Source organism: Vicugna pacos, chromosome 18 (assembly GCF_048564905.1).
Source record: "Vicugna pacos chromosome 18, VicPac4, whole genome shotgun sequence".
NCBI classification, from domain to species: domain Eukaryota; kingdom Metazoa; phylum Chordata; class Mammalia; order Artiodactyla; family Camelidae; genus Vicugna; species Vicugna pacos.
This window is the reverse complement of record NC_133004.1, coordinates 23954558-23979324: the sequence shown is the minus strand read 5'-3', so window position 1 is coordinate 23979324 and position 24767 is coordinate 23954558. Positions and strand designations below refer to the sequence as shown.

At 38.2% G+C, this 24767-nt stretch overlaps 1 protein-coding gene across 1 annotated transcript in view; it reads left to right on the top strand.

Annotated features, from left to right (window-relative positions):
• Positions 1-4575: 4575 nt before the first annotated feature.
• PDXDC1 (pyridoxal dependent decarboxylase domain containing 1) overlaps positions 4576-24767 on the top strand; it is a 43892-nt gene continuing 23700 nt past the window's right edge. Inside the window, exons 1-7 of the mRNA XM_072942661.1 lie at positions 4576-4788; positions 16123-16196; positions 16698-16763; positions 18760-18840; positions 20530-20676; positions 21963-22152; positions 24433-24501. Of these exons, the coding sequence (XP_072798762.1) occupies positions 4768-4788; positions 16123-16196; positions 16698-16763; positions 18760-18840; positions 20530-20676; positions 21963-22152; positions 24433-24501 (648 nt within the window). The 5' untranslated portion in view covers positions 4576-4767. The remainder of the gene's footprint in view (positions 4789-16122; positions 16197-16697; positions 16764-18759; positions 18841-20529; positions 20677-21962; positions 22153-24432; positions 24502-24767) is intronic.

Below are 24767 nucleotides of genomic sequence, written 5' to 3'. Positions count from 1 at the left end.
ATGTGAAATCATATCTTGGACTTACACTCTTGAAACCTTCCTCAAATATAAAAATGTATATGGTATAAGAAAATTCACAGCTCTTCCCATTTAGGTCAGAATTAATGTAAAGAATATTAGTGCCTGTTAACAACACAAAAGGAGAGAAAACTGGGTACTACATGCCTCACCATCTCTGAATATGTCCCCAAAACTTCAAATCTGAATCTGATTAAGCCTAGGTCCAATTGCCAATTTGCAGGAAACGCAGAGAACAGAGGAAAATCCAGACTAAGGGAAATTCTAGAACAATAATCTGGTGTCTTCAACAAATCAATTGCAAAGGAGAAAAAATACATAGGAAAACCTATAGGTTAAAAGAGTGTATATATGTATGTGTGTGTATGTATATATATATATATATATATATATATATATATATGGGTTTTGTTTTATTTTTGTTTTTAAGAATGAAGCAAAACTGTTGTGTTTAGGGATGCATGTTTGGGTGATCAAACTAAAAAAATAGAAGTACATGATTACTATAAATGTTGGAAAGTGGTTATTTTAGGGGGCACAGGGGGTCTGGGATTGTTTTTGAGAGGGGTTCCTGGGGGCTTATGGGGTGTCTGAGAAGTTTCCTCTCGTGGAGGGGGAGAGAGATGGTGATGATAGTGTGTTAGTTAATGGCAATTCATTTCTTTTAAGCTGTTTTCTATATTTTAACAATAAAAAGGTTTTTTGTGTTTTTTTTTAAAACTATGTTAGTAAGTGTGGTGTAACTGAGGTAAGGTAAGATATAAATGGTCTCAGGGTCACCATCTCAAGTTGCCTTCAGGGACTGCAGACTTCTCTGAAATTTTTAAAATATTTTAAAATGAGTGAAATCTATTTTTTATAGGTAATTTAATTTAAAAATTGTTTAATTCATAAGAGAAAATACATGCAGGTGATACAAATTCAAATAGTGCAGAAGAACATAAAATGAAACATTGTCATTTCTTTTCTCTCATCTTCAAACTCCTAGTCCCATTCCATAGAAAACTTTACCTTATACTTTGTAAAAAACAGAAAACAAAAAGCAAAACAAAAACCTTATGTCTGTTTCTTAATTTAGAAAGAATCTATTGACTCCTTACTATAAAAATAAGAAATTTACTGCCATTTGCATCAGCTTTCCTATCTTCTCCAACTCCTGATTCTTGTTAATTTTATTTCTTCTGGAGTTTTCCTCTATGTTTTTAAATATTGTACTTAAAAATTTGAATCTTGACTTAGCCCTTTTGGAGAGTATATATGTACTCCCTGAAATGAAGTTGTGGATGTTAGTGATTCCACTTACATTCCTATTCACCATGCCTCTTCCTGCCCACTTTTTGGTGATTTATTATTTTTACATGGCCATGGTGAAAAATAAATACATCTTTTGTATGTGCCACTTGGTTGATTCTAAAAGTTAAAGACTGAAAAACAACATCTATGATATGGTTGTGTAAATATTATTCAGGATTCAACAGAAATCATGTGAATGAACCCATAGAGAAAAATAACCACAAACTTCCTTTACTTTGTTTGCTTTTTTGCCTAATCAGGAAAGGTCTGTATCAGCACATATAAGCCCCCACAAAGAATGGTTTCACATTCTGGCGTCCTACACTATTTTTCTCATCTCTCTGAACACGCCCATTAAATGCTGCATCATAATTTATCAGCTTACGTATCTGTCTATCTACAAGCCAAATAGTTTTAATTTCTTTTGTCAGGAGTGAGTGTGTGTGTGTGTGTGTGTGCACGCACACATGTCCAACTTGAGTATAAAATGAAAGCTATGCACATTCTCCCCAGAAAAATGTACTCATGGAAAATGGGGTATAGTTTCAGGAATCTCACAGACTTCTGCCTGGATTCCAAAGTAAAAACCTCTGTCCTAAACAGTGTTTTCTTAAGGACAAGATCTTATCTTATTCTTGTATTTCTAGCCTCTAACTGTCCAAGATGGCAGTCTATAAATATCTGGGTAGTGAATGAACCAATTATTCCCACTTTTTCATGTTGGATTTTAAAGTCTACTTTTAAAATAGAAAATGTAAGTTTCATCTCCCTAGTACTTGTTTTGTAGAACCTATTTTTTAATATAATACACTCTTTAAATTATGGGGTTTTTTTCTCTTTATTAAAGTATAGTTGATTTACAATGTTGTATTAGTTTCTGGTGTACAGCAAAGTGATTCAAATATATGCATATATGTATATAATCTTTTTCAGATTCTTTTCCATTATAGTTTCTTACAAGTTACTGACTTTTTAAAATTGAAGTATAGTCAGTTTACAATTGTGTCAATTTCTGCTGTACAACATAATAGTTCAGTCATACATATACATACATATATTCGTTTTCATATTCTTTTTCATTAAAGGTTACTACAATATATTGAATATATTTCTCTGTGCTATACAGTAGAAACTTGTTGTTTATCTATTTTATATATAGTACTTAGTATCTGCAAATCTCAAACTCCCAATTTACCCCTTCCCACATATAGGTCCCTGTGCTATACAATAGGACCTTGCTATCTGTTTTATATATAATAGTTTGTATCTGCTACTCCAGAACTCATTTATCCCTTCCCCCTTTCCTGTTTGGTCACCATTAGTTTTCTATGTCTGTGAGTCTATTTCTGGTTTGTAAGTTCATTTGTATCATTTTTTAGATTCCACATGTAAGTGATATCATATGATATTTGTCTTTCTCTGTCTGATTTACTTCACTTAGTATGATAATCTCTAGGTACATCCGTGATGCTGCAAATAGCATTATTACTTTTATTTTTTTATAGCTGAGTAGTATTCCATTCACACACACACACACACACACACACACACCCCACATCTTCTTTATTCGTCTGTCAATGGACATTTAGCTTGCTTCCATGTCTTGGCTATTGTAAATAGTGCTGCTATGAACATTGGGATATATGTATCTTTTCAAATTAGTTTCCTCCAGATATATGCCCAGGAGTGGGATTGCTGGGCCATATGGTAACTCTATTTTTAGTTTTTTAAGGGATCTCCATACTGTTTTCCATAATAGTTGCACCAAACTACATTCCTACCAACAGCGTAGAAGGGTTCCCTTTTCTCCCCACCCTCTCCAGCATTTTACTGTTTGTGGACTTTTTGAATGATGGTCATTCTGATGGGCGTGAGGTGATACCTTATTGTAGTTTTGCTTTACATTTCTCTAACACAAAAATAATGCGTTTTTAATCATACCCAGGCTGAGGTGCTCAGGCGTGAAATGATGTCTTCCATCTGGGAATGTATCAAAACTTAATATACATTATGGATAGATGCAAATACATGGAAATGTAGACTCTAGGCAGTAAGCTTAAAAGTGTTCACTGTACAACTCTTTAAACTTTTCTAAAAGTTTGAAAATTTTCATTATAACACTTGGTTTGCTGAAGCAGAGGTACATGCAATTTTTAGATCTTGGAAGACAGAAACCTAGCATCCTTCTGTTTGCAGAGCTCTTTGGAGAATCTGAATAGTTCCCACGATACACTCTAGACCTGCACACAAGGCTTATTTTGGTAGAAAATAATTTTATTGACATAACCGGGCAGTTTATCAAATGCAAGTTAGCTCAAATATGTGATTACTCCGCTGAAAATGTAACCGAGTCATTCATACAGATTTCAGAAGAGATGGGTATAAAACGGGAGAGAAAAGGAATGGGTTTTGTGGCTGTAACGTCATCATTGGTGTTCTAGCGGTTAATTGTTTTACGGGCTGCAACCGTGATAGACTAGTTCATTTCAGTTTCCCTCGTTTAGAGGGAATAATAAGCAAATTTATGTCCTCTCTCTTATTTCCTAGAAACATTGTGATTATATAGCAGGGGGGGAAGCGGCTACAGAGGCGGTGTGTGCAGTTTACAGGCGCTGCAGTCAGAGTGCTTGGACCTGCCTAGATCTGTACTGTGAAACGGAGGTAATGATGATCCCTACATCATAGGGCTGTTGTACTGTAAAATGGAAGAGTAGCAGCTGATCTATTATTATTATTATCTAACAAGTCATAATTGGGGCCTGACACGAAGGAGGCTGAGCCAGTTGTCTCAAAGTCGTTTCCCTCTAGAAGTCTGCTGTAAGGTCCGAGACGAACACCTCAGCTCTGATCAGCGCCTTTTCTGAGCAGCGGCCACTGGTGAGAGTTCTACACCTGAAACCCTTAAACCCCTGGGTACCTAGGAAACTACGGGTGCTGCGCAAGCGCGAAGACGCTCGCTCTCCCCTCCCCTCTGTGATGAATCGACTGTTCCATTCCTGAAGGATGTTGATAGTGGGGAAACTTGGAAGCCTAGGCCCGGAAATACAGATGATTTACTAGTATCTCCAGCCTTTTACTACATGAGTGATGACTTGCATTCATTATACTTCTACCCTGACGTCCATGATAGGCTTCTGAAAAGAGTTTGGGCGGCGCCACCGTCCACCCTCCCCCTCTCACCTGGGAACGTTTGGGATGGCCGGCGTGACGGCCGGGTACGGAAGCCTGGAGGGCCCCGCCCCCCAGCGGGACCCCCACGCCTCGCCCCGCCCCGTCTCAGACCCGCATTCCCCTCCCCGTGGCACAGCCAGGCAGCTCCTCCTCATCTCCGCCCCGCCGGCCGCGGTCGCGGGGGACGTCAGCGCTGCCAGCGTGGAAACGGCGGCGGGGCGCGGGAGGCGGAAGTAGCGCCCGGGACCGCCGGGCCTGCATCGGGCTCCGCCGGCCGCCTCAGCCATGGACGCACCCCTGGAGAAGGTCCGTACCGGGGGTGGACGCGGCGCGGCGGCCCGAGGCGCCCGCCTCCGGGTCGGCTGTTTCCCAGTCGCGGGCTGCCACTGTGACTGGGGAGGGGGCCGGGGACTAACGGGCCCGCCTGAGGAGGCTTAGCCGCGAGGGCGTCCGGCCCGGCGCTCGCGGCCGGGGCCTGGTCACGTTATGCGGCCGGGGGTCTCTGGGGTCCCAGTGGGCCGGGAGAGGCTGGGCTAGGTTCTACTTAGGGCCGCGAGCGACCCAGAGCCCAGTCCGGGGCTGCAGGGCCGACCTTGGGGCCTGCGTGGGCTCGGCTCGTCCTCTCGGATGACAGAGCTAACAACTTGCGGCCCCAGAAGCGCCTGGAATGAAGCCCCAGTTGTTTCGGAGCCAACTGCAGACCTGTAGGCTGTGTGTGGTCTCTTGAGTTAGGAAGGGAGATAACAAAGCAGTGGTTTTCCATCCGCCATGTGTCTAGGAATCACCTGGGGACCTTGGTAAAAATCCCAATTTTCAGCCCTCGTGTTGGAACCTCAGTGGGGGCGGGACAGGGACCTGTGGGCTTAACGAGTTCCCCATGTGATTCTGATGCGGTGGTTTGTGAACTCTGATTAAGACCCCTGAGGTCAAGGAGGAGGCGGGGCTTCTGTAGAGGGTGAATTTCGTTTTGGGGATACTGCTGCTCCGCAACTTTATGGCACCCCGTTCCCGAGGCGAGGGGAGACCCTCGGGTAAGTGGGAAATCCACTAGCAGCAGCGTTTTCCTCTGGTTTCCGCTTGGGGGAATATACCTGGCTGACCGCTCAGGCCTGTGATACAGATTCTGATTGTCTCCAATTTAGGGCTTGGATTTCTTCATGGATACTTTACCTTTAGACCTGGACTTTCTGCCCTCCCTCAAAGCCCTTCTTTCTACTCAAGTTTGGGAGTCTGTTTGTCCAGACCCAAATTTCCATATATGTGGAATTCAGGAGCAATGCTAGTGTTTTAAGACGGCTTTATTTTAATTTTGAACTGACAGAAATAACGTATTTTGTGACTTTTTCAATGCAGCAGCTGCTGTAGATTTGTTCACTTGTCACTGAAGAGTTGAAGGGAGTAATTGTACAAGTTGAGCCAGATGTCTTCAAGTGCACACAGTGGTATAGCCTACGCCTGGGTGGTTTCTCATAAATTGGGTGGAAGGAATCAAGAAAGGGTAAAGATAATATGTTTTTCTTCCGCCGCCTCTGTAGTGAACGTTGTTTTTCTGGCTAGGAATAAAGCCTTTCCAGGCTTTTGATTAGCACAGTGTCTACCTTTTGGTGGCACTTTGAGTTTCAGTCTAACTCAGTGATTCTCAACCACTGGATAGTTTTGTTCCCCAGGGGACATTAGCCAATGTCTGGATACATTTTTGGTTGTCACAGCTGGGGGATGGGGAAGGGCCTCTGGCAGCTGGTGGGTAGAGGTCAGGGACGCTACTAACAGGATCCTACATTGCACAGGACAGCCCCATACAAGAGAGTTACCTGACTCAAAATATAAACAGTACTGAGGCTGAGAACCTCTGGTCTACATCATGTGTATAGTAGTTGAATACAAAATGGTGCTAAAAATGTCCCCTCAGTGTTGTTTCTTTCCCAGTTTCATAAAGAAGATGGGGCTTTGTGTCATTTCAGTTAGAAGCCTAAAGAACTAGAGTGTTCTTTCCTCCAAGAATAGTTCGTTATACACAGACCTGCAAAACAGTGGGTTGGAATCCTGCTTTAAATATTACTTCTGTGGTGTCTGCTTAGTAGATTACAATGGTTGCTCCCTAAATGATAATTGATGATAAAAGATCTTAAACTCTTCAAATGAAGATCTGAAGGGGTACTGAAACTCCAGTGTGCTTAAACCTGGAGCAGTCACAAAAATTTCAATGATTTTTTAGGAATTCAAAATGTGTGGGCTGGAAGTTTCTGCCTTCGGCTAGTGTGGAAATTCTGAATGTAAGTTTTTCAGAACTAGGACTGTATCTTATTTTTACACTCCCTGAAGCAGTAGGGGGATTTACATGTAATGAACAACTTCTCTTGATGCTAAGTGGGCAGAAAAGAAAAAGCATTGCTATAATATGAATGTTGAAGATTTTGTGTTCTGAAAAATAGTTTGAATCAAAGTGAAACACTGAATTGTGTCCATTATTCTGCTTTCTCTGAGGAATAGATTATTCTGGGTTAAGTTCTACATTGCTAATATAAATTTGAGAACTATTTGTGCAGTTCTGAATGATCCCATTTAAACTGATCCTTGCATAATTTATACTGGTTACAGAAACCACAATGTTACTTGATACCCAGCCTCTAAAATTTCAAGTACTCTCTCTCTGAAATGTAGTGTGCTATCACTATTTAATAGAATCACTCAGTACATTTCCTTTGGTCCACATATAATTTTGTGCCCTTGCTTTTTCTTTAGATAATGTGTAGACATGAGGACCTGCCACTTTCTTGTGTTGATTTGCTTGTCTTTCACGATATATCAGTTTTCTTTTTGTATCTGAAATTAGTGATGGCTTGAGAAACTAGAGATAGATTTAAAGGGGCAAGGAATTCAAACTAGAAGAGTAGGAGTCTCAGCCCTCCTCCTCCCCCATGTCCAGCTCATAAGGAACAAGTCTCACTGTTTACTTATGTTAATGTTCAAGTTTAAAAAAATGCCACAGGAAGTAATAACTCTGATTCTGAAGATCTTAAGGTATTCAACACACCTACATACACTTCTTAGTAGAAACTTGCTACTTTAAACTTGTAGAACAGCCCAGACGTTTTGGTGTTGCTTGGAAAATCTCATTCTTCCTGAGTATTATGTTTAGACAAGGTGTATTGCAGTTTGTTTTGCATTAATTCCAACCCTGAGTAAACTTAGAGCAGATATCTCAAACTTGGCGTTACTGACACTGAGCTGGATAATTCTCTGTCGTAGGAGGCTGTCCTGTGCACTGTAGGACGTTTAGCAGCATCCCTGGCCTCCACCCACTAGGTACCATTAGCATCCTCTTTCCCCAGTGTGACAACCAAAACCTCCAGTTGAGGCAGTTGTCCCCTGGGGGAGAGGGGATTCCCCCCTCTGGTTGAGAACCACTTACTTAGAGAATCTACAGCTGCACTATCCAGTATGGTAGCCACCAGCCGCGCTTGGCTAGGTAAATTTAAATGTAATTAATTAAAATTAATTAGTGTGACAGTTCCTCAGTCACACTACCCACATTTCAAGTGTTCAACAGTCACAGTGTTGTTTGTGGCTATAGTACCGGGCAGTGCAGATAATAGAACATTTTCATCACCACAGAAAATTCTATTGGACTGTGCTATAAAGCAGGGCCAATTTATTTATTGTGTATCTAATTCTTATCTCTGAAAGAGGCAACTTTGACCCTGTTTCTAACCTAAATAATTACAACCCAGCTCATTTTGGGTTCTTGTACTCACCCTGAGCTAAGTTCCCCTCTCCCCCTTTGCACCTGATTTTGGAAAATTCTGTTATCACCTTACTGTTCATATGTTTGTAAGGAGCAGTAGGAGCTGCATGGATGGAATATAGCTGATCATTACTGATGAGGACTACCAGAATTTCTATTCTTGCTCTTTACTTTAAAATAAAGCTCATGAAAAGAACCTGCATTACCAACCTTGAAATGACCAGTGTTTGTGGTATGCCTTGGTTGATCCCACTCTTACATAGACTAGAAGGACTTCTGTGAGATGATAGCCTGTCATTGTGGCGTTCATTTAGAACCAGCCCCTATATCATAATTGAGGGTTTTGCATACAGGTTCATGGTAGCTAAGGTGGTAAATGATTATCAAATGCTGGGTGTCAGGGGAAACATGGCACAAAGTTCCTGATCCTAAAACTTTATGGCATCAGTGATTCTTGATTTATTCAAGATTGCAGAGTTAGTTAGCAGCAGAGCTATTGGTGTGCATCTTGTGTATGTTCCACCATGTCTAGGATTATGAGTTATAATTATAGATAGCAGTTGCTTAAGCTTGGTGTCATCTGTTCTCATGCAAAGCAGAAACCTGTTTTGACTTATAATTTTTATTGCAGGCTAACTATGATCAAAGTCCAGTGCTGAGAGAGACATAAGAGTAAGACATGATCCCTGGGGGAAATTACACTCTAGTAAGGGGCATACAAGTTTAGACAAGTCCTTGTATAGCCAGGAGGAGAATTAGGAATCACAGGAATTAAGAAGCAAAATGCACTGAGTGACCAGGAAAGATTCTTTAGATAGAATATTTAGTTCAGAATCATGGCTTTTTTAGGGTTTGTTTTAAACATAAATATAATGTAGATTTTTACTTTATAATATGTTTGTGCCTGTTATTGGTGGTAAGACGTAAATAGAGGAAGCTTTTTCATCTTTTGAAATTAGATATAAAAAAGATGCCTCCAGTCACCCTGAAAATAGCCAAAAATTCCTTTCAGAAATTTAAATTATTTACCTTAAATTAACTATTCTCTCCAAGCAGTATTCAAGGGCCATAAAATTATTTTGAGTTTAAATTTTTTGTTTAATTCATGTTACTGTTGCAATCGTTATTTTTGTTTTGTGGCAAATGTGAAGTGTTTAGCTGCATTAAGTTTAGATAGTCCTTGAGGTCTAGCCTGGACTCCATCCACTTTTTATTTCTGTGGACAACGCATTCTGAGTTTCAAATGACAGAGAGTGAAGTAAACTTTTCTGATATCTTTTTCCTGTATGCAGAAAAACAGAAACAGTAAAACAGAGCGTTCGATCTGAAGGCACAACTCAGCAACATTAAACATTGTGCGCCAGTAAGCCTTTCAGGAGGCTGGTGAGACCGAATTACTTATTAGACTGGACATGATAATAGGTGCAATCACATGAAATTGCTGGTTTTTGTCCACTAGAAATAGCTGAATATTGGCAGTTTCACAGTTTACAGTTTTACATAGTAAAAGTCTGAAGGTACGTAGAGGCTTCAGGCAATGATTTTTTCCTTTCCTCAGAATTCTTATTTTTAGGGTAAGATCAGCAATGTTAAATCTTTTTAATTCCAATTCAGTTTTGGAAATAATGATATTGGTAAGGGTGATGGGTATCTTTATTGTTCTGATTTGGTCCCCTAACAAGTCCTTCCTAGGAAATACCTCCTTTAAGTATATCTCAGTGAAAGACTTACTTTTTCCAGTGACTATAGATAGCATACTTTGCTTTAAGCAATTTTTTTTGTTGTTTTCCAGAATAAGTACGATTCCAGACAAACTGGTAGACTTTTTAGAAATAGAGCTTGCCTGTTGTGATGTTTTTCCTTCTGCGCAGTTATTGGGAAGCATTTACTCATGATAAAATGTCTAAGTGAATTGATTCTCCAGAAGTGGTGGTCTCTTGGAATACATGTTTTGAAATTTAGACTTGGATCCCAGACATTCCCAGCATTCATCTTAAGGCAAATGAATTGAATGCCCCCTTTCACCGTCTGCATACTTCTGTCAATGCCAGGTTTGATCTGGTGTTACTAACTTTGCTGCCTCCTTAACGCTACCAGGTTTTAACCACTCTATTGTGTATTTTTGCCCCTTCTTTTTTCCTATATGTTCTTTTCTGCGTCTTTTCTTGAGAGATTTGTAAGGTTAAATACTAACACCTTATGTAATTTGCATATCCCTTTTCAGCTAGAAATATTATGATGCTTAATGGGCCAGTAAGTACAGTATGTCTTCATGTTCTCACAGACACACTCAAGCATAGAATTCATGATAGTCAAAAATAAGATTTTCCAACAAGAAGGATTTACTGTGAAGCACAGGAAACTGTATTCAATATCTTGTAATAACTTATAATGGAAAAGACTCTGAAAAAGAATATCTATCTCTATATATGTAACTGAATCACTTTGCTGCACACTTGAAACTAACACAATATTGTAAGTCAACTATATTTCAATAAAAATTTTTTTAAAAGATTTTCCGTGAGTGTCTAATTCTTACAAGACAGAGTGGGAAGTCCCTGATTCTTAATTAAATACTTCTCTGTTGAAACTAGACAAAAGTGTTTTAAAATGTAGAAATTGAGGCTCCAGTGAGGTTAGTCAGGCTTGCAAGGTGCTAAATCTCCTTGGAGAATCCTTACCATTTTCTCTCATTGTTGACCCATAAGGAATATAGCTGTGTTCCCGGAGCAGCTGCGGCTGCTCTTGTTGCTCCTCAGAGATGTGTAGTATTTGGGCTACTTGTTTAGTTGGCAGGCACTCTGTTTTCACCAAGGAAAATGTATAGTTTTTTGGCAAGTTGATAGTTGCATGGTTATCACTATCCACAGTTAACGTTGTTTAGAAAGCTGTGGAAGGCAAAAGGATAGGTGGAATGTTGCAAACATCAGTTTAGAGCTTTTTCTGATCACTTTGATCAGTTCCAGAAAGGTAGTGTCTTTTATGTCTAATGCAAACATTGGAAACTAGCATTTGATAACACTAAGGTCTTCTGTCTGATACAATCAGTGGGTATTCTCATATGCTTTAGTTTTTCTGTCAGTAGTCCTAGAACCCCTCAAAAATGAAATTCCTCCCCTGAAAAAAGTTTATTGAAACTGCAGTATTGTATGCTTCTGTTGTTGTTGAATGTTGTGATTAATGTGTTTTAAAATTACATTTTATACTTCCCCTTTTCTGGGCTTTGCTTCCTTTCGAAGGTTTAGCTCTGTCTTTCTCAAATAGCAGTTTTTCATATACCATCTTTGTGAATTTTGTCACATCAGTGTATCACTTGTACTGTTATTTGCTTAACATTTCTTTTCAATTGAGTTTAAATCAATTCACTCTCCTTTTTTTTTTTTTAAATTGAGAGACAATTTACAAACAATAAAAATACCCACTCTCGGGGGGTGGGTATAGCTCAGGGGTAGGGTGCATGCTTAGCTTGAGTGAGGTCCTGAATTCAATCCCCAGTACCTCCACTAAAAATAAAGAAAGAAACCTAGTTACCTCCTCCTCCAAAAAATTTTTTTTGAAAAAAATACCCACTTTAATTATACAATTTGAGTTTTGGCAGTTGAGTATAGTCACATAACCACCAGCATAATCAAGATACGGAACACTTCCATCTCCCAGAAGTTCCCTTGTGCCCCTTTGCAGTGGATTCCAGATCTGCTTTCTGTCACTACCGCGTACCCTCGCACACCTCTACTTTTTTTAAAACTTAGGTTTGTGCTAAACAGTAATGTTTATGAATTCAGGATGTAAAATACTATTTTTTCCCTAATTCATGTGAAAGTAAATATTTTTTGGTTGTACTTTGGTATACTGGCTTCACTGGAGAAAATGTACACAAGAGTTTGATTAAGGATCTTGGAAGCTGAGAAGCAGTAGTTCCCAAATATTTGGCCCTAAGATTTTTATTTTTCTGCTGCAGTCCCCACTTTTGAAAGGTTATTGTAACTTCTTAGTTAACAAACTTTATTAACAAATGATTGTTTATCCCATTACTAATAACTGTATGCTAATTTTAAGTAACATCCATAAAATAGTGGGTTTCACCCCCCTCCACACAGACACACACTGCAGGTTACAGTCCTATATATGAGATGTCAAATCAATTTAGCAGGTCATGACCAGCAGTTTTTTAAAAATGAAATAGAATAAAATGGTGAATATAATGTATTCTCAAATTATAAGGATAGGAATAGTACCTGTGTTACTTCATAACTAAGTTGATACAATTTTAGCTAAAAGCAAAAATAACTAATTTTTTATTAATCTATATAGCCTTATACCAAATTAATTTTTAATTTCCCAGTGACTTTTTTGAAAAATTGAAAATTACTTCCTGACCTCCTTTACTGTTTTATCTTGCATTTGACTTTCAACTTTTTTCCTCCACCATTTACATGGTGAGAGTTTTAATGATACTTTAACATTACATGTATACTATTTCCTCTGATAGTGGCAGGATGTTTTGATATCCCACACTGACTGAAAGTTATGAAAATCAACTAGTATAAAAATGATTGTTGAAAAATTAGTTATAAAAGGATGAATGGTGGGGGTTGTGTTAGAAAATGAGCTTTCTAGTTCTGTGACAGTTATCATGCAAACAATTTAATGGTTATCTTGAGAAGCCTGGAAATTGCATTAAGCCGTACCGTGCATCTATGTTAGACATAATTGAAGCAAAAATACTGAATCCTCATCATTACACAGCAGAATCAACCATAGCTGAAATATAATTGATAAATGACTGACAGTCTAATAACTGTTTCTGAGTTTTCAGTAGTGAGCATGTAGTGATTTTCTGTTTAGAAGGTCAACCTGTAGATACACACACTCCATAAATGCTTTGTTGCACTTTTTGGATCTGTTTTTAAACCATATAATTACTACAAGCCTCTTTAAGGCTGAGGGACCCAGAGTGAGAGGGGGCCCTAGGAGTCTAACTCAGAAGTCTGTGTTGGCTACAGCTCCCTTTCCTAGAAAAGCATCTTGAAACGCCACATTCATGCTCAGCCTGGGTTGACTTGCTTAAGGGCAGTAGGAGAGATAATGGAAAGGAAATAGACTGAATGCCAAATGGCCTTAGAAGTGATGGTTGGAATCTATTGACTTTTTTGTTAATAAAGGAACCTTTTTTCAGAAATTGTTTCTAGTAGGCCCTAGATTTTTAGTCAGGTCACTATCCTCAGGATTTAAGTGAGGGGGAAAATGTATTCAGATACATTTATAGGTAGGAAAAGAAGTCTCTTGTAGCAGTTTACTGTGTGGACTTAAGCGTTGAGACTGGTGCCGTAGGCTGTACCTGCACTGCAAGTGCACTCCTTTCAAATTATATGTTGTCTTTCATTTTACCTTATAACTCATGTACAGCCACCACTGCAAACATTGGCATGGCCTTCACTCGGCGGAATAATGGTTTAAGATATGGAGTAAGCATTTTACTGAAGGCTAGGGTAACTGTAAATCCTGGTTTGCCCAGGACTGTCCCAGTTTATGCCTATTGTCTTGGGTTAATTATTAATATTACTGCCTTGCACTCTAAAAAATGCTCTGGTTTGGGTGGTAAATTTGTGGTCAACTAGTTAAGGCTGTTGTAGAATGGAAATTTGATGTGTAGGGAAAATCTTCTGGTTTACTGACTTTTTATCTAGGTGAAAACATTAGTCAAGCAAGGATTATCTTTAAAGTGAGACCTTAGCTCTCATCATGACTTTTGAGTACAGACCTTTTTCCAGGCGTGAGTTGCTTGTTTACTTACTTGATAAAATTGAAGAGCAGTTTTGCCTGGTGGTTAAGAGCACTGGTTCTAGAGTAGTCAGTACAGACCTTGTTTTATGTTCTGGCTGTAAAGCATACTAACTCTGTGCCTTTGGGTTAGCCAGGAAGCAGTGCGTGTAAAGGTGTTCATTACATTATGTATGGAATATGGTGAGCATCAGTATGCATTAGTAATTATTAAGGGTTACAAATCTTATTGAGCTCTTCTTCTCTGCCAGACCCTGTGTTAGGTGCTAAGGGTTGAAAAAATATGACATTCTTCCTAGGAACCTGGCGTAGAATACTATTTTTTCCTTGCCCCAATATTGTAAAATAGTTTCCTTCTAAATACTGAATGACAGACATCTTTATTCAACTTAATTCTTCACTCATTTTGGTTTGTGTCTGGCTGATGCTCTGCTATTGTTTATTAATATCTATCACACAAGTACTTTGGCGTTGAAAGAGGTATATGAAATGTGAAAAAGATAGTAGTGGTTGCCCTCAGTAGAAGTTTATGGAGGAATGGTTTTTAGTTTTAAGGAACCAATAACATTTGAACAATGAACATTTTTTTCTTAGAGCATTCCATGAGGCCTAATATCCTGCAAATGGATAACATTTTATATTTTGAATTATCCAGTTAACAAGCACGTGAAGGTCTGCAGTGTTAGAGTCATATCCTATTCGCATTTAATTTATTCAAATTTAAATGTGTTATTTTCCCTATCCATCTGCAACCTCCCTGCCCCCACTTTACTCCCTGAAAGAAAGTAGGAGTAAATGTCAGCCATTCCACTCAGTGAGCGTGTGCGCTGTATAGACAGAGACTCGGATGGGGGAGTATGAAGCTGCGTTCCCTCTTGCCTCTCTCAGTGTAAGCACCTTGTCATCATATGTGATTCTGGTGTTTAAAAATAAGTATTGTTGTATGAAACGATTCTAAACTAAGTCAACTACTTTGTCTATTCTTAACTGAAAAATCTGTCCCAATCTTGTAGGAAAAGTTAGCTGTATTGCACTTAGAGCCAGCATGTTGATATGCAATTTACCATGCCTTGCTAAGGGATGTCAGAGGTAATATGACAATTGGTGTATCAAGCTGACTTTAGACCCTTGGTCCTATAAGAGAACTCAAAGTTCGTAGGAGTGTGAATGGCTGCCTTCAAGAAACTTATAATCTAATTGGAGAGAATATCTATACTGGAAAGATCATCTATAAAGCAATTTACAGTAAAGGATGTAAGGAATCATAAGGATAAATGGCAGTTGCATATTAGAACGGCCCCAATTTCAAGCCTTCCATCCTGTTGTCCCCATAAAGAATAATTTTTGTCAGGCAATGAGTCCAGATTTGGTTTAGAAAAAATTGTATTGATATCAGTAGAAGGTATATGAAAAAGTAAAAATGGTTTTATCCATAAAGATTGCTTGGAAGGATTGAATAATGATTTAATAGATAAAAGGCACAAGGACATTTCAGACAGGGCAGATGTTGTAAGCATGAAACATGGAGGTGTGATTGATGAAGCAAACTGTTTATCTTTTCATTTGGCCGGATGATCAGAGTTTGGAGATGGAGGTGGTAAGGGACATGACCAGTAGACTGAGGAGCAAGATAATTCTCTTGACCATTATCTGTTCCTCATCCCACTCAGAGTTGTCAATGGAGAGCACAGAGACCCTTTCAGATTGTTCTCTTTCTAACCTATCTCGTGGTTACATTTAAATCATGATTTTTATTAGAAACATCTGTTTTTAAATGATTTTTCTATCAGGTATAAAAATCTGATCGGATATGGCTGCATGATTATTTTGTCATGCCTCGCGAGATCAGTGTGATGTAATAGAAAGTGGCAGAAACAGGAACCAGGAAGCCAGTATTTGGACACCTCTCTTGTCAGTTGTTCATTAGCTCCACAAACTTACACTTAGACCTTTGTACTGTTGGAATTTTTTAAGCAAACATGTGCTTTATAATCCATGTATTTTATAATAAATCCAGAAGAAAATGGACTTGCATTTAGTTTTTCTGGATGAATTATGTTGCAGAAGTAATAGAGGGCTGTTAAATCTTAACGTTTTAAAAATTTGTTTCCCAGATAGCAGATCCTACATTAGCTGAAATGGGAAAAAACTTGAAGGAGGCCATGAGGATGCTGGAGGACAGTCAGAGGTGAGCCTGTGGAACGGAAGTGACCCCATTAAACGTGTGCAACCTGCTGTGAAACTGGTGGCACTGGTTTCCTTCTGTTAATTCACCTCTTGGTTTCAGAACGTCACACTTAGCTTCAGCTGACTTTAAAATTGGTATTTGTCTTGGGTAGAAGCTGCTTTGTAATTAAAGGATTTTGAAATCGAAGGGCAGGACTTAAAATTTTCAGTTCTGCCTGTTAAGAGTTTCATTTACTTACTAAATTGACTTGAATCTATAAATACTTCTTTCTGTATATTCAGGTCAGTTAGGGCATCAATTAACCAGAAAATGGGTTGAAATTATTTGTTTTAATTTTCTTTTCCTGAAACTAAACTATACTCCAGCCTGGGGTGGGGAGAGGGAGATGTGATAAATGTGTTTCAAGTTCTACATCGTTTACTAAGAGGTTATAAGCGACATTATCACATGTTCATGCTCAAATGTTAGAAATTTAACAGTTTTTTATTTCCTTCAAATTAGAAGAACAGAGGAGGAAAATGGAAAGAAGCTCATATCAGGGGATATTCCAGGGCCACTGCAAGGCAGGTAGGTGGCGATGAAGATGAGCACCTTTACTTAGGGTGTACGTTATCTTTAAGCCAAGATTTTACCGTCGCTAATTTACAGGTTTAGTTCTAATAAGCGCAAAGCAAATGTACAGTTACGTGCAGTGTGGCATCAGAAGATGGAAGTGCCGTTGGCTGGCTGGTGATGGTGATGGATCTGATGCTTCTCCCCGTTTCCTGGTCAGAATTTCACACAACCTTTGACTCAGAAACAATACACAAATTCACAGTTATAGCTCAGCTATCATACTCAGTTCATACTTGAAACCAGTAATCTATTTGGTAGACAGAGCTTTATTGTGAGAGTTTATTTTAACTTGATAAGATTTATCATTTTATTATGTAGTAAATGAAAGGACAATATCAACTCTAACCATTTATTAGCAGAATGATCTATTTTTTGGCAACAAAAGTAAACCCGTCAAGTGTCTGTGGTTTGAGCTAGCAGGGAAAATACCAGAAAAATAAGTAGCTGCCTGACTGACATTTTCACAGGATGTTAGCACTCAGTCTGGAGTTAAAGTCCTAGCCCAGTGTCCCTCAGACAAACTTATTTTTTTGTTTGTTTTACAACCAGGAAACTGAACATAGGTAAACAGTACGACTCCCTTAATTTGTCCTTTGATCTGAATATGAATATGTACAGGGTTGCAAAAGAAAAGTATACAAGAAGGATCCCAGTGTGCCAATAAATGTTCTGTGTAGCACACCCAGATACTAGTATTTTAAAATAAGCGTTCCTGCTCTTATGGATGAATGGTGCCGACTTGAAGTCCTCTAAGGGCGAAGTTCAGTCTACAACTGAGAACAGGAACCAAATCCTATAATCTCCTCATCCCAGGCCATAAAGGGAATTAACAGGTTCTACTGGTACCACCGAAGTTCCTCTAGAAGAGGCACTACCAGGAACACCTGATCCTCTCAGAATGGGAGGGCGTTAAAAGGCGCTGGTCGGGAGTACTCACACGAACGACGCTAGCAGCCAGCGTCTGGGCTAGTGCTGCACCAGGCACCGCATTAGATGCTTCCCATGGACTACCTGCATCCGCACAATTCTGTACTGTAGGGCTTGTGAGTCTCTGTAGCTTGCTGCAGGTCACGTGACCTAATCTCTACACAGTGCCCAAGGACCAGAGTCCCTCACGCATAAAGACCAGCACCTTGAGGAGGGTGGGTTTTGGGACATTGTTTTCACGGGGCTTATTCGAAAGAGAGAACTTTTCGTTAGTCATATTCTCATTAATGGAGTGATAGTATTTTGTCATCATGTGTTTTACAAGTTGCCCTGCCATTGCTTACAACTTCAACCATTCACATTCCTCCTAAGTTTTTACCTCCTCATGTCATGAGCATTTTAAAATGTATATTGAATAGAAGTAAATTTTTTTACACTTTAAGCAAATCTACAGTTTCCTAGCTTGGGGAAGAGGTGGTAATAAATGATGCTTGCATTTCATGTGTAAGTTAGAATAAATAGACAAGACTCCTTCATGGATGTAAACTAGATATACCAGTGGCATTAGAGTATTTGTGCTGCTTCGGTGACCTTCCAGCATCTTTTGAGGACTCTCTTGGCCCTTATAACATGCTTATTAAATAGTCTCCAAGATTCAAATCAATAAATAGAGAAATACTGCTAAAGCTGGTAAAATGTTAAAAAAAAATCAAATTCAAATTTAGGTAGAAGATTTAATTAATCACAAGTTAAGTTACATTCAGAATTCAGTTAATAATTTGAGATTTTTTTTAAAAAGATATATTCTGTATCGCAATGCTATACACCAGAAATTGACACACTGTAAGCTGACTATACTTCAATTAAAAAAATGTATTCTATATCTCAAAACATACTATTTCTGTTGTAGCTACTCAATTGAAAAAGGAAACTTATCAAAGCTAATTTAGGTGAGAGAAATAGTGAGAGGTGGGGGATATGTGTTGTTTCCACCTGTCTGTCAACTCTTTCTGTTCCGCAGTGGACAAGACATGGTGAGCATCCTCCAGCTAGTTCAGAATCTGATGCACGGAGATGAAGATGAGGAGCCCCAGAGCACCCGGTAATGGAGAACAGTTGGCAGCTTGTCTATGAAAGTATATGTGTTCTTGATTTTGATAATGATTTCGTTCTTACCAGTGGCTGCAATAATGAGCTATATTTCATTCCTAGTTATGCACTATATTAAAGCAATGTTCACTTTTTTCTTTTCAGAGGGACATTTATATATTCTAGATAATATATTTTGTAAAAGGAAGTCATTTACTAAAATCTTGTAGTTTTTATGGCATTATATCTTAAGGAGGGACTGGCACAGGGGCTAGAGAATAACCACTGTGCTTTTCTGTTTCTGGTCGCTTCTGTGCTTGTGCCTGTGCCTCTGATGGCTAAGAAGGGCTGCAGCTGGATTCAGTGGTGGCAGGCCACGTTGTCTATGAATCATCTGTTTATTTTATTTTATTTATTCATCTATCAAGCAATTTGTTTAGTTTCACTTTCTCTTCGTTTTAAATTTAATTTTTTAGAGTAAGTAATGTGTTCTCCCGATGCAAATTTCAGAAGATATGAAGGATGTATACAAAGAGAGTTTTCCTTCTCATCTTTGCTGGACTACCTTGTTCTCCTTTCTAAAGTGTTGCCAGTTTCTTGTGTATTCTTCAGAGATACTCTATTTATATGTATACACAAGCAGGATGTCTGTGCTTACTCCTCTCCAGTTCCTAAATACTGTGCCCGTTGTTCTGTGCCTTGCTTTTTTCATTTGTGTCTTGGCGTTCCTGGCATATCAGCTCCTTTAAGAGCTATTTAGTGTTATTTGAATGGATGAGCCATGTTTTATTTAACTAGTCTCCTCTTCATGTTTTGCAAACATTGCTGCAGCCTAACTTTCTGCATGTGTCATTTGTAATAGAAGCAAGTGTTTCTGGGGATTGAAGTCCTAGAAGTGGGCCAGATAAGTTTATGCATATGTAATGTTGACAGGTATTGCCAAATTGCCCTTTGTGAAGTTGTGCCAGTTTTACCTTCCCGCCCACAGTGTATGAGAGCACCCCTTTCCCCACACCTTTGCCTGCAAGGGTGTTAGCAGATTTAAGGATCAGTCTTAATTGTCAGTCTTGATAGGTGAGAAATGGTATTTCAGCATAGTTTTAATTTGCAGTTTTCTCATAAACTAGGTTTAGTGACTTTTGGTGTGTTTTCCATTTCTGTGAGCTGTTTTCTTTGTCCAGTATCCTGTTTGATTTTTTTGTCTTTTTCTTCATTATATTTATTCCTTATAAGGGAAATTAGTCCATCCATTTTAATTACATATAAAGTAATACCTAGTTCCCCTTGAATTTGCTGTATTGTTATAAATAGCTATTTAATGCAGGGAACTGATCTTCATCTAATGATTCTAAAATTATTTTCTGCACATCTTATCTCAGCTCTACTCTCCACAGTTCTTACAACTGGTATTTAATTTTAAAAGCACTTTTGGAGAAAATTATTCAAAAACAGTTTGTATATTTAGTAGGTATGCAATAAAAAAGCTATTTGTCTCCTAGGACTTGACTTTAAAAAAAATTTCTTCAGACTATTTATACCTTATATGCATTGAATTTTCTAAATTTATTTCTATTTCTGCCTTCTAGTCCACATTAAGTGGATTTCAAATCTGACAGAAATACCTGGAATACCGTCTCTAAGTTTTATTTATTTATGTTTGACTAGTAACTTCTTTTTTAATCTAATGAAATTTGGTTGGCAGGACCCAGCATATTGGAGAACAAGGTCATATTGCTTTGTTGGGACACAGTCTGGGGGCTTATATTTCAACTCTGGACAAAGAAAAGCTGAGAAAACTTACAACTCGGATACTTTCAGACACTACCTTATGGCTATGCAGAATTTTCAGGTAATGAGTTTTCCTTTCCCAGTAAAGACATTTATGAGTTGGGTGTAGACTGTGAGAGATCTCTTTTTTGGCTACCTGGGTTCAAATCTGCCTCTTCCCTTTCCTTTTGGAAGGGCTGCTTAACCGCTCCATGCCTCAGTTTCGTTACTATGAAATGGGGATAGCATTAGTATCTAGTTGATGACATTGTTGTGAGGATTAAATGAACTGAAATGAATGAATGAATATATGTAAAGAGCTGAGAATATAAGCAGATGCTTGTTGGATAATGTCCACAGTGACTTATTTTTAGGATTCCTGATTGGCACATGCTGATGGAAGATATAGTGGTGAAATGGATTCAGCTATTTTCTATTTATTTTATTTGACGGTAGGTAATTAGGTTTATCTATTTATTTTAATGGATGTATGGGGGATTGAACCCAGAGCCTCTTGCATGCTAAGCGTACACTCTATACCACCGAGCTATACCCTCCCTAGTTGGATTCAGATATTTTTAGTCAAAGTATTTGCTGTGCCTTGGTGCCTTGGTGCCTTGTGCTGTCATAAGGAAGATGAGTGTGTGTTATGAAATTGAAATTTGCTTTATACTGTGATAATATTGGCATTATTAAGGAATTCTAGTAGATTAAGGAGTCAGTAGAAGACACAGGACCAATGGTATTTTTATGTTTATTTTATTACTTTTATGGGAAAGGAATACTTACCTAACATTGGAACATTTAACCTGGGAGACTCGCTTTCAAATGTTGGTAAAGAGCTTACTAGTGAGAGTATGAGTTTGCTTTACATATAGCAAAGGAGAAATTTCCTTCAGTTCCGATGAAAATCCAACATCTGTAATTGAAATTCTCTCTCTCTCCTTCTCTTGGAGATTGAAAAGAATAAAAGGCCCCAAGGAGATAATAGTGAAAGCAAAAGTTAGCCTAATTAGCGTTTTTAACAATGTTACTTAGTTTGAATCTTTTAGGGCTGGAACTCTGCCAAGAACCTTGCCTGCGTTATCCAGTGCCGGCTTTCTTGTAAAATAAGTTCCCATTCTCTGCTGGTTTAATAGTTTCTGTTCTTTCTGGAGTTGGATGTGGATGAAGTGTCCTTGCCTCTGTTCTATATGACCTCCATCTGCAAGGAGTTGTCAGCCACCTGAGATGAAGGTGGCTCTTGTCTGATCTAGGTGACAGTTTCTAGGTTGAGAAAAGAATTACTTCCATGGTTACCAGATTGGAGTATAAAATCTGAGTTAAACAGAGATAAGAACATACTGACATATGAGTGTCTCTTAACAGGTATGAAAATGGCTGTGCTTATTTCCATGAAGAAGAAAGAGAAGGACTTGCAAAGATCTGTAGGCTTGCCATTCACTCTCGTTATGAAGACTTTGTGGTGGATGGGTTCAATGTGTTACATAACAAGCAACCTGTTATATATCTTAGTGCCGCTGCTAGGCCTGGCCTGGGCCAGTACCTTTGTAATCAGGTAATGTGATATCAGGTGAATGTTTTAAAGAAATGATGTTTTGTTCTGTCCTGGAACTTTTTCAAGTGTGTGGACCCATTTCTTTAGCTGCTGTTCTTTTCAAGTGAAAAGAAAGTTGATTTTCTTATATGCTTATTTTGTCATTATAAAATAAATGTGTATTAGTGAATTTATTTATTTATTTTTATTACCCAAAGGCAACCACAGTCACCATTTTACTTTCTTTCTTTCTAGACTAATCAAAGAGTGTCTGTGTTTTTAACATGGTTATATCTGGCTTTTTTCACTTAACTGTTATAACAGGTGTATATCGTGTTTTACCAATGTTTTACCATGTTTTCCTCAAAGTAAAGTTTATTTTTAATGTCTTCATAATATTCCTTCAAGTGAGTGTATATTTTACTATTTCCCCTTTCGGACAGTTAGTGTTTGCGTTCTTTTGCTTTTTATGAGCATTTTCAGGAAATGCGCTTTGTACGGTGCGTCTTTGTGCATAGGCTTTTTCTGTATTCCTCAAAGCCAGTCTAGAATTACTAGATTAAAGGGCATTATCATTTTGTAAAGTTCATAGTGCATGTAGCCTGATTAGGGGGCTACCCTGAGACAAGAAATTAATACTCTTGGCCAAGAATTTTTTTTAACATTTTTTATTGATTTATAATCATTTTACAATGTTGTGTCAAATTCCAGTGTTCAGCACAATTTTTCAGTCATTCATGGACATATACACACTCATTGTCACATTTTTTTCTCTGTGATTTATCATAACATTTTGTGTATATTTCCCTGTGCTATACAGTGTAATCTTGTTTATCTATTCTACAATTTTGAAATCCCAATCTATCCCTTCCCACCCTCTACCCCCCTGGTAACCACAAGTCTGTATTCTCTGTCCATGAGTCTTTAGATTCCACATATGAGCGATCTCATATGGTATTTTTCTTTCTCTTTCTGGCTTACTTCACTTAGAATGACATTCTCTAGGAGCATCCATGTTGCTGCGGCCAAGAATGTTTTAAGGCAAAACCCATTGGATCGGAGGGGTTCTCTTTTGTAAGATGGAGGAGTCCCAGGGAGATACATGGAAGAAACTCAGGGCTTAAATTGATTCTGAGCTATGGCCACTGGTAGCAAGAAATTATGTCCTCTTCTTGAGGCTCTACAAAATGAGGGGTTTTATAATATCCCTGTAGAAAAATGAAACAAATTATACTATTTGAGTACCTACTGTAGGCCAAGCTCTTAGGGACTCAAGACTGTCTTGCAACAGCAATCCAATCTTCAAAAGATGTCCTGTTACATGGGAAAGGCAGGTGGCAGAACTGTATATAGAAGCTGGCCATGTTTGTGTTTTAAAAAGTGTATACATGCTTGTATGCATGTGTATTTTATACTTAGAAAATACATTTATTTAATACTAATTTTTTGCCTAAAAAATGTCTGAAAGGTTCTGTACTAACCTGTTAACAGTGGTGGATTGGTGGCTTAATGGGGGTGGGGATTTTTCACTTTTCTATATTTTTTTATTATTTTTCTTGAGTTTCAGTTTTACAATTTAAAAGAAAGTCCTTTAAGGGGAAAAAGTGTGAATAAAGTATTCGTTAAATTTTTGGTCTTGATACACTTCCACGGCTTAGTTATACAGAGCAATATGCTGCAAATGTTAAAAAAAATTCTAAACTTTAAAATCCTCAAGGATTTAGAGGTTAAAAATGAAGAATATAAAATTTATTTGACAATTACTATCTCCCTGCATAACACTGACTTCCTTTCTCTTAAGAAGTATACATCTGCTAGTCTGGATTTACTGCTTTTTAGGAGCTGGTGGACCCATAAATAAGATACTGTTCCCTTTCGCTGGTTTGAATGCTTGGAGGAGTTATCTAAATTATCTCCCCAAAATTCTCAGGGCTCAGTTTATTTCTCCATTTGGAAAAGTTTTTGTTTTTGTTTTTGTTTTTTGGTATATTCTAGAATACAACAAAGATAGTTACTCATTTAGTAAGAGAGTTGTTAGTTATTCATTTAGTTGACTCATTTAGAAATTTTTACATTGTCTATATTCTCTTAAAAGACATCTCCTGGGAATTTTATCCTTTTTTTTTTTTGGCTTGACTTTGTAGATATACTTTAACATCTACTTATAATATTAAGAGTTCCTAAAGAGAGAGATTGTTTAAAAAGAATAATTGTGACTTGTCTTAGAGCCATAATCTTTTGGGGGCCTAAGTGAATAGTGACAAAAGTCTCTCTTGTAAAATGGTATCTTTCTTCTTGCAGCTTGGCTTGCCCTTCCCCTGCTTGTGTCGTGTGCCCTGTAACACTATGTTTGGGTCCCAGCATCAGATGGTGAGTTCTCCTTGTGGTTTGTCAGATAATACAGAATTATGTTTTGAAACTGTGCCTTCTTTTCAACTGAAATTCTCTTTGCTGGCCTCCAGATAATTATTTGCTTATTCATGTATTGCTTAGATCTTCCCATTGCATAAAACATGCTTCCAGGTTTGAATGTCCATGGAGGTTGTCTGGCATCAAGATCAGGAGCACCTGGCTCTTAAGGGATCTTGTAACCACTGTATTACCTGCCTTAAGTAGAAGTATCGAGTCTAGAGGGG